The sequence below is a fragment of the Poromitra crassiceps genome, assembly GCF_964638095.1.
Source record: "Poromitra crassiceps genome assembly, chromosome: 14".
Taxonomy (NCBI): Eukaryota; Metazoa; Chordata; class Actinopteri; order Beryciformes; family Melamphaidae; genus Poromitra; species Poromitra crassiceps.
In genome coordinates, this window is record NC_139633.1 from 11,970,559 (window position 1) to 11,980,631 (window position 10,073).

Consider the following 10,073-nt stretch of genomic DNA (forward strand, 5'->3'; position numbering starts at 1 on the left):
CCGGGCCGACGGATGGCCATCGGTGTGCGTCTGTCGCCGTAGTTTGAGCAAAACAGTGCATGAGAAGAGAGGGCATGCACAAAATGTTCTTCTCATTTTTCAACTTCATCTCATCTGATCATTCCAATACACACATATCTTCATGACGACGTGGCCTTCAGGAAAGCCCCTTGAGCCTGTGGCTGTATGATATAATCCATGTACAGTAGTGTGGTTTCTCCTTATTTTTCACCTCCACTTAATTTCTTCCACAAGCAGAAGACCAGCTGACAACGCCAATGCCATTTCAACTTATTTTTATCAGACATATTCTCAATTAGAAGTATCTGTATTACGAAACCGTCTACTCTAAGCGGTGAGCATAAATGGTTTGCTTTGTTTAATGTATCTGGTCTGTATATCCACAGTGGTCTCACACAGGCGCAGAACGTACTAGTTGACTTGACTGTCGGCTGTAGTCTTTGCGATGTGTTTAAGCTCAGCTTTCTGGCCCCGACACTTCTTTGACATCGGTCTGGTGTGTCTGGGGCTTTAGTTCTACAAACAGAACCGCTCTTGAGTTAAACCTAAGTGGGCTGGAGCCAAAGAACCAAAGTAACATTAGACCTTCACTTGAAATTCAACTATTTTCTAATCAAATAACACAATATGGTCCAACGCTGCTTTCCTCAACTAAAAAAGAGGTGCTTTTTAATGCAACAACATCTTGAGCTAGGCTCCAAAATGATGAACTGAACAATCACATTGGATCATCATCAACCCAAGGCTTGGGTAAACTCAGCAGCAACAAAGTTATATCTTATGGATGAGGTCCAGAATGACTGTTTTATTGTATCACCACTATTATGTAGTGAGAAGGGATGTAGTGGAGGGTAAGCCTTTGTTATATTCAGTTTACCCATCTCTTTTTAATTTGCGGAATAGAGTTGAACCATTTTTTAGCCTGACATACTTCCTTATGACATATATTTATAGCAGTGTTTCCCCTAGAAAAAATGTCAGGCCTGGAGGGATTTCGAAACGTTACCCCAACGTTACCCCCGACCGCAACGGTGAGGGCCCTCGCTGGCGACGCTAAACGTTTAGCTAACCTGTTCACATCTATGTTCACAATGGCATCCCAAGTATCATCATACTATTATGGGATGCGACGTGAACAGTTGTATTATGGGATGTGCGTTTCCCAGGCAACGACACACGTTGACACGTTTTGGAACAGCGCTGCACGCTGGCATAATGCTCCTAAATGCAAAATTCTTATTGCTTATTATTACACTGTCAACACCAGTATTGTTGTATTGTAATAATATGCCATAAAGGTTTATTTTGGGGAGAGCAGGGGGGGGAAATCATATATTTTTTTATTTATTTTGTTTGCTATTCTTTTTCTGGCCTGGCGGGCCTGCCAGGCCTGTAGAATGGTAGGGGAAACACTGTATAGTATCTTCACAATATCATAAGTAGTATCAAACCAAGGTAAGTTGGTTAGTTGCATTTTAGGAAAAAAACATAAAAATATTATTTCTGGAAATATACTGATGGTTTACCTTATGGTGCTCACTGAGTGGAAGTGATCTACCTCTTTATTTACCACTGCATCCCTGGTAGAAAGTCACTGCACATAGGTTCTCTTGCTCAAGCTAGCACCAGTGTAGCTGTCATTACTTACTTTCAGATCCAGTGCCGTGACTTTAACACCTCTTCCCTCTGCCTCAGCTCTGAAGTGGTACAGGGCCAAGTGCAACATCCAGGCAGAGATCGAGGAGATGCAGGAGGAGCAGCGCTCCCTGTCGTCCGTGGACACCATGTCGGTGTGGAACCTCCTGCTGGACGACACGGTGCGCTGGCAGGTGCTCAGCGTGGCGGTCATCAACGTCGGCATGCAGCTGTCTGGCATCGATGCTGTAAGGATGCGATAGGAGATCACTGCTTCTGTTTTTTAAAGTCATTGCCGTTTTATTAGAAAGTGACAATAATAATAATAATAATAATAATAATAATAATGACACTTTATTGATCCCCATGGGAAAGGGATCATTGCAGCAGCAAATGGTAACAGGATATAGCAGAGAAAAATTGAAGATACATAGGAATGGAGCAAATAGGTATTACGCGTAACGCCACAATTACAACACTAAACGTTACTATGATCACCAAGCACTTTATTACAAACACCTGTCCACCTGTGATCTCAGTGACGGTGGCATGGCTGTTGGTGCCAACGGGCTGATTTGAGTATTTCTGAAACTGCTGATCTCCTGGAATTTTCACACTCAACAGTCTCTAGAGTTGACACAGAATGGTTCTGTGGACAGAAACACCTTGTTGATGAGAGGTCAGAGGAGAAAGGCCAGACTGGTTGGAGCTGAGAGAAAGGCTACAGTAACTCAGATAACAGTTTTACAACTGTGCTGAGCAGAAAAGACTCTCAGAATGCAACACATCTGGGCGTCTGGGTAGTGTAGAGACCCGGGTTCGGGTTCCCGGCAGCAGCTTGGTCAGACGTGCACAGACACAATTGGGCGTGTTTGCAAAACACAATCATACATCAATCATATTCTATCTCAATCTTAACAATTTGTGCTTGTGTCTGCTGATGACTGATGAGTGCCAATGGTTTCTGGGTAATGGAGTCTTTAGGCTACAGCAGAGTGCAGCACAAACTGGCTAGTCAGGTGGCTAGTCAATTCTTCCACTTTTCATTTCCACTCTTTCTCTGAATAAGGACACTATAAAGGGTGGGAATCACATGGAGGCCATGGCCGCCGTTTCCCCTCCCTCTGGCCGTGATGCCCTAAGATCGCTCGCTAAGGCCACCTTGGCAGTGCCCTGCTACCAGCCTGCTACTGTCAGTTGCTTTAAAAGCGTCAGTGATCTCAGTTTAATGTAACCTGCCCTATGGAAAGGATTTATAATTGGCTCATTTTAACACACATTTCAGAAAAATCACTCTTCACAATGTCAATAGAGCAATGGCCTTTGTGCCCTGGCATGTGGCCTTGTGCCCTAATTTTTTTTGCTACGCAGAAGGCGAGGTGGCCACGCCCCTAAAGTGACGAAATTCCCACCCTGACACTATATATGTTATATAGCGGGAGGGGGGGGGGGAGACAATTTCAATCTTTAGGTCAACATGCCCGCATGTTGTCTTCACATTTAATTTCGCGTCTCGCTCCTCTTACTTTTTCGCGCTCTTTGTCCGCCCCGTCCAGCCCCTCCATCCCCCTGCTTTTCCAGCTCGCTCCCCTGATTGATCTCGCTTATTAGACAAAGACACTGAAAATGAAAACGGGCCTAAATGATCCCTCATTGTTTTATAAGCCTCACGTGGACCTGTGAATAAACCCCCCAAAAGCCGGCGTCATCATTTTTCCCGCCGATACAATTAGCCAAATCCCTTCTCTGAACGATGCCCCGGAGATTCATTAATTATTCAAATGATTACCGGGGCGGCCCGGGCCAGAAAGTGCACACTGTAAGCGCTGGAGCTGAACTCATTAGCGTGCCCTTCTCCAGGCTGTATTTTTAGCTGCTAATTAGCTCTGCCTAAACAAAGTGGGCCAGTATGGAAACATGCTGATAGTGGGGCCAGTGCTGCTGCTGCTGATGGTGGTGGTTTTGGTGGTGGTGGTGGAGGATTGGATGGAGGATGAGGATTGTAATGAAAACAGCGATGATGATGATGATGGTGGTGGTTATGATAATCGTGTTGATAACAGAAGGGAACAGTGAAAGTGATGATGGCACTGATGATGAAGATGATTGAAGGTGGTTGATGACTTTTGTTGATAATGAGAACAGCGGTGACAACAGTGATGATCTCATGATGATGATGATGATGATGATGATGATAGGGTTGGTCACTGTGATGAGACAGATGCCTGAGGAAATCTGTAGGCCTAAGTGGATGTGACAGTTGGCGAACCTTGGCACAGCTCCAGGAGCACCACAGGATGGTGTGTGTGTGTGTGTGTGTGAGAGAGAGAGAGAGAGAGAGAGAGAGAGAGAGAGAGAGAGAGAGAGAGAGAGAGAGAGAGAGAGAGAGAGAGAGAGAGAGAGAGAGACAGAGCGCGTTAATGCCAGCCATGTGTTTGTGTATTCATCTACCTGGTGTTTTAGCCATCACCGTCTGCTATCTCCAGTGAGCACCCCTCCTGTCTTGTGTTGCGTCCCCTAAAGCCTCAAATTGAATGTGAGCGGATGTCCGCTGCCTCTCTGTGGCAATGTACCACCTGTGCAGCCCTCGGGTCTTCAATGCCTCCATATTTTGAATTTACTCCATTCTTCTTCTTCTGCAGGCACATGTCACATCATGGGGGGAGGGGGGGGGATTATTAAAAAGTTTTGCTTTTCAGCTACAATAAAAAATAATCATACTAGTTTGGAACTAACTGGCTAGCTTTGACCAGAAGGCTTTCAGGTGATGTAACACACACTCTGATGGCCATATTGGAGGTATTCATCTCCTGAGCAACAGTGTGAACGGCATAATTTTGAGTATTTCACACTAATAAATATGATTGATTATGAGATGTCAGCTAGTTAAAATTTGCATAAATGGGGGGGGGGGGGGGGGGGGGCGGCAAGGTGTGGGTTTTCTTCACCCCAGACTGGTGTATACATTTGAAAACAGCCATGCAGCTGCCAGAGAGACCCAGTATAAATGTGAAATTTTGCGAGAGTTCAAGTTTCATCAATTAAACTTAAAAGAACCATATATATCCATATATCATAAATACTCATCTTTAATCACACTCTTTTCCCCATTCCATCTTTCTCCACTAGGCCCTATTATTCTATCAATGTATAAATGTCACAGAAATCATATTTTAGAGAAAGAGACAGATCAGCTATGCCTCAATGATTCTTTTAGAGTTTCAGCTCTCCGGTCCAAAAGTGTTTTTTCCTTTCCTCCCCCAACAGATCTGGTTCTATACCAATGACATCTTTGAGAACGCGGGTATCCCACCACCAGAGATCCAGTACACCACAGCAGGAACAGGAATCATAGAAATTGTTGCAGGACTCATTGGGGTGAGAGATTCATATTGTGTTACCTTTGTTTTCATTGGTTTGGTGTCTCTCTTTCATAATTCTCTTCCGTAATGTCCTTCTTCCCTCAATTTCTTCATTCCGTCTTGACTTGACACCTTCATTTAAACACATAAAAGCCCATTGAGAGCAATGTTTTCATTGGTCAGAGATCCTGTATAAAAAGTGTGGCCCTTTAACAACAGTGTGTGATGATGTCCCCCCTGTAGTGTTTCACCATAGAGAAGCTGGGCAGGAGGCCTCTCATCATTGGGGGCTTCACCATGATGGGCATCTGCTGTGCTGGGATCACATTCGCACTCATTCTACAGGTGTGTGTGTGTGTGTGTGTGTGTGTGTGTGTGTGTGTGTGTGTGTGTGTGTGTGCGTGTGCATGCGTGCGTGCGTGCGTGCGTGCATGCGCGCGCGCGTGTGTGTGTTTGAGCTTGTGCATCTATGCCTGTATGCACAGCAATATTTCCCACATTGGGGGGTGGCGGTAGATGCCTACAAGCGGGGGTTGTGAGTAGGAAGTTGACGGATTGAATCCCTGAAGCAGCGGGGAAAATGGGAGGAACAAGTGTTCTTGTTCCGTTGAGCAAGGCACTGATCCCCCCAATGCCTAAATGAAGCTGATCAGTGGCCGCTAGTAGAAGACGTTTTAAACTTAAATGTGTTAAACTGCATGGAAAAGAGCTCCGTGGACTTTCCCTGGATAAATACATATTTTAAAAGGTTACATTGTCCCCAGTGTGATTTGACTGTTTCTCCTCCCTGCAGGTTCACTTATCGTTTATGCGCTACATCAGCGTCGGCTGTGTGGTCGGCATCATCGCCGGCTTCTGTATCGGTCCAGGTACGTTGCTCTACATGTTCCAGAGAGTGTTGATGGTTCTGATTCAATCCAATGATATTTGAGATGTGATTTTCAGACTTTTACACATATTTTTCGCACACGCATGTCTTATGTAAGTCATGCAAGATGACTTAAGATCTTGTTATATTTCTAAATGTCTTTTTGTGACTTTTCCCTACACTTTGACATTCACTTGTTGTTTGTGATGCTACGTTTCACTTAACTAATCAACTTTGATGATGCTTGACAGTGACATAAACAGGGTTTCAGTTGATATACCACAGACTGACATAGTACTGAGGCTCAGAGTACTTTGTGTGATGAAATGGCGCCCTCTAGGGGCCGCACTGGGCAAGTTCTTAAAGGGGAATATCACTGAATTGGAAAGTTTCAAAATGTAATTCATAGGGCAGCTCCACATTTTGTAATCTTGATTTTTACATCCCTACTCTCTGATTTATTTGTTGCTCTATGACAATTAATCTTATTCACAAAATTGATTGGACTGTGCAAGACCACAGGAATAACATAATTCTGTTTAAATTCCTACCATATATTTGAGTTAATTTACATTTCATCATAGGCATTTACTGTAGCTGATACTATTCTGTGCTACATTTAACACAGTGAGAGATAAATATGGCACTTATACATGGAGAAAACAAAACATTACTTCTAAATTAAAATGTGAACTTAATATCCAAGAAGCTCCTTTTTTCTATTTTGCACTTATACATGACGAAAACTCTGTGTGATTTGGCTGTATATCCCCTGTAAGAGAGACAAATAAGAGAGATGCGGTTTAATAATATGTATTCTATGATGTATGGCTCTCCCGCCTACATCTCGCCCTGGCCCACACTGGATTGGCTGATTCCGTTTGTCCCTATTAGCCTTTCTCATGCCTTATTGGTCTGAAAGATGATGAATGAACATGAATAATCAAATCAACATGAATAATGTATGACAGACGTAGCTGCTCATCAGAAGAAACATGTTCCATGTTTAGTTGTAGTCATTGATAGGGTCATTAGAACCGGTGCAACTTAATGTATGGTTTATTTTCCACAGTGACCACAAGTGACGATAAGAACCATGTAGAAACATACATATATGTATATGTGCATGTATACATTTGCATATATGTACGATATTTTAACTCCTAAACCGCCAATGCAGTGAATTCTTGTGGATTCAATATAGTAACCCTCTGCAACATGTAGATACGTGTCATTTAACTGTCAATTGAAAAGCTTGTGGGATCAAAAGCCAACCTTTCAGTGATGGATTTTAATGCAATAAATACATGGATAAACTAGAACGACCGCACTGCAGATATATGCCTCCGCCAACAAGTGAGCAGTCGACATGCATGTCTGTCCAGACTTTGACGTTTGAGCCAAATGTGAAGAAATTTTGTCAAGGTGTTACTGAGATGTGGCGTTACCGAGCTTGTAAATGGGGTTTGTGAAGTCACAGTGACCTTAAACTTGAACCTTTACCCACCAAAATCTAATCAGTTAATCCTTGAGTCCAAGTGGACGTTTGAGGAAAATTGGATGAAATTCCGTCAAGCCGTTCCTGAGATATCGCGTTAACGAACTTGGGAATGCCGTTCGTGAGGTCACACAGTGACAGACGTACGGAAGTACGGACAACCCGAATCCATAATGCTATCGCCAGTGGAGGCATAAAAAACATGTGAATAAAAACACAGAAAGATGGGAGGTACGGTGGTGTAGTGGTAAGCACTATCGCCTCACAGCTCGAAGGTCGTGGGTTCGATTCCCACCTGGGACGATGTGAACGCTGAAGGAATGCGTGCCCGTCCGCATGTCCTCGAGTGCCCACCGCCCGGGTGGGGTCGTCAAAAGGGCCTTTCTGTGTGGAGTTTGCATGTTCTCCCCGTGCCTCCCGGGGGTTTCCTTCATACAGGAACCCCCTTCACAAAAACATGCAATATCCTGGTTGCTAATGTGGTTCCTCCTCTGGTCGTTAAGGGCGCCTGTTCAGAGGGAGGGGAATTGGTTGGAATAGCGTGAACCTCCCACGTGCTATGTCCTACCGGTGAAGCTTCCTCTGTCAGGTGAAAAGAAGCGGCTGGCTGACTGCCCATGTATCGGAGGAAGCATGGAGCCAGTCTCGGCTCTCCCCAGATCGGCAGAGGATGGAGTAGCAACCAGGACAGAGAAATCAAATGAGCACTAATGGGGGATAAAATGGGATAAAAAATCGGGAAAAAAATATTAAGAAAAAAACAAACAGAAAGAGTTCGACGTGTGATTTCTTGCTCCGTGCCTATTCCAGCGGGTGTTCCCTTCCTGATCACGGCAGAGCTGTTTAAACAGTCCCACCGTCCAGCAGCCTACATCGTAGGAGGATCCCTCAACTGGATATCCAACTTCACCGTGGGCTTCGTCTTCCCCTTCCTGCAGGTAAAGGCTCTTTGTTTTTGTTAGAAGCATACGTCTTTGTATAAAGTCACTGTGCCAAAACGTAGTGTCCACCTGAATAAAGATGCTAGCTGTTTCCAGTGGTGGAAATTAGTGGGGGGGGGGGGGCGTGCGAATTCAGCTGCTCACAGCCGCTGTTGCCAAGAGAACTCCAACTTGCCAAGAGAACTCCAACATGACTGCCAGGGGGTCACCTTAAAATGTCCTCTATACGAGGGATCAGCCGAGCAGCATTTTGGTAAACAAACCGCGTCACTGGGTGGCAACGGCAATGGAACCCTATGGAGCCCAAGTGGCGCGAGGCTTGAGTGTCTGACTCTAGCCGGCTAACTCTGTTTACATTTTAAAAACTGCGACAGTTCACACAACTTTAACACGACATGCATATATTATACATCAAACTCTTGAGCTAATTCTGCTCTCACTCAGAATGTCAAAATATAAGCGATGTGATGTTTAACTTATTATAACTTATTATTAACTGCCGCGGGGTTCCGCATTTCTGGGTGGCAAGTGACGTCACGCTTATTCGTCCTATATGCACTCTGCTGTGGGCACTGAAAAGCAAAATTATGATTTTCGGACCCTCAGTGTCAATGAACTAACTTTTTTGTCCCATTCCACAAACCCCGGTCCATGCACCTCACATCCGCCTACCAGAGGTCAGCAGGGTCCTACTGCTACCTGGTGTTTTCCACCGTTTGTCTGTCCGTGGCCCTCTACGTCTACCTGGTCATCCCAGAGACCAAGAACAAGACATTCATGGAGATCAGTCGGATGTTTGCTAAGAAGGAGGCCGTCCCAGAGAGCCAGAGCCTGGCCCACGTGGACCAGCTGAAGCTGAGGAGCCTGGCACACGTGGACCAGCTGAAGCTCAGGAAGATGAACGGCTACGGCACCCTGCTGGAGCACGGCTCGCTGGAGTTCGACAGCTCTTCCTCTTAATGGAGGTTCAGGTTCTGGGAACCAATCAATCAGTAGCCTTTACTCTCTTATTCACCTTATTCTTTGCCCACACATGGACGCTTCCGCATTACGTCATTTTGTAATAGTATTTCCGTTTTGACTTGCCAAAAACTCCGCAGGCAAGATGGCTGCGCACAGTCCGCTCCTAAAGTGACAAAATTACTCCCCCATAAACTAACATATCTTGGCCAATACGTATGTAACATACAAAATAAAACAACCCGTAATATCTTAATTTTATGTAGAATGCAGAGGACATGTAACTGTTTAGTTAAACTTGCATTCCAGGAATATTGTGCTCTTAAAATGATGTTAGTGGAGTGGACGTTAGGTTGCGCACCTATGTTAGGTTGCGTAACCTATGTGCGATTCGAAATAACGCATCCGAGATAGAAACGTTATGAATATAGCCACGTTATAAACAACAAACTAACGCTGGTGATCCGTATGGAATCAGTGTTACTCGAAATGGTTAACGGTTATATCAATTTGGTCATTCAGTGGCATTTTACTGCCATATAACATAACTAACTAGTGGCTAATATTATTAGCCACTAGTGGCCTTCGCAACTAGCACTGAACCGGAAGAACAAATACGTTTGCGTTGAACGCGGAAGAGAGAAAAAGTGGGCGTGGTGAATAAGGTGAATACTCTGATGTATTAACTCAACAGCAATTCAACACCTGAACGCAACAGCACCCGACTACACCCAGTGGGCTCAAGTTGGGTCAAGCTGGGTTTTTCACTTGGGTCGGGCTCAGGTTCT

The 10,073-nt window shown here is 44.7% G+C and overlaps 1 protein-coding gene across 1 annotated transcript in view; it reads left to right on the plus strand.

The window, feature by feature from the left end:
- The window catches only part of slc2a15a (solute carrier family 2 member 15a), a gene marked incomplete at its 5' end in the record, with an annotated part of 35,403 nt that extends 25,712 nt beyond the window's left edge, over positions 1 to 9,691 (plus strand). Inside the window, 6 exons of the mRNA XM_083650866.1 lie at positions 1,717 to 1,904; positions 4,924 to 5,034; positions 5,262 to 5,363; positions 5,812 to 5,887; positions 8,195 to 8,322; positions 9,001 to 9,691. Coding sequence (XP_083506992.1) covers positions 1,717 to 1,904; positions 4,924 to 5,034; positions 5,262 to 5,363; positions 5,812 to 5,887; positions 8,195 to 8,322; positions 9,001 to 9,285 — 890 coding nt within the window. The 3' untranslated portion in view covers positions 9,286 to 9,691. The remainder of the gene's footprint in view (positions 1 to 1,716; positions 1,905 to 4,923; positions 5,035 to 5,261; positions 5,364 to 5,811; positions 5,888 to 8,194; positions 8,323 to 9,000) is intronic.
- Positions 9,692 to 10,073: the final 382 nt, after the last annotated feature.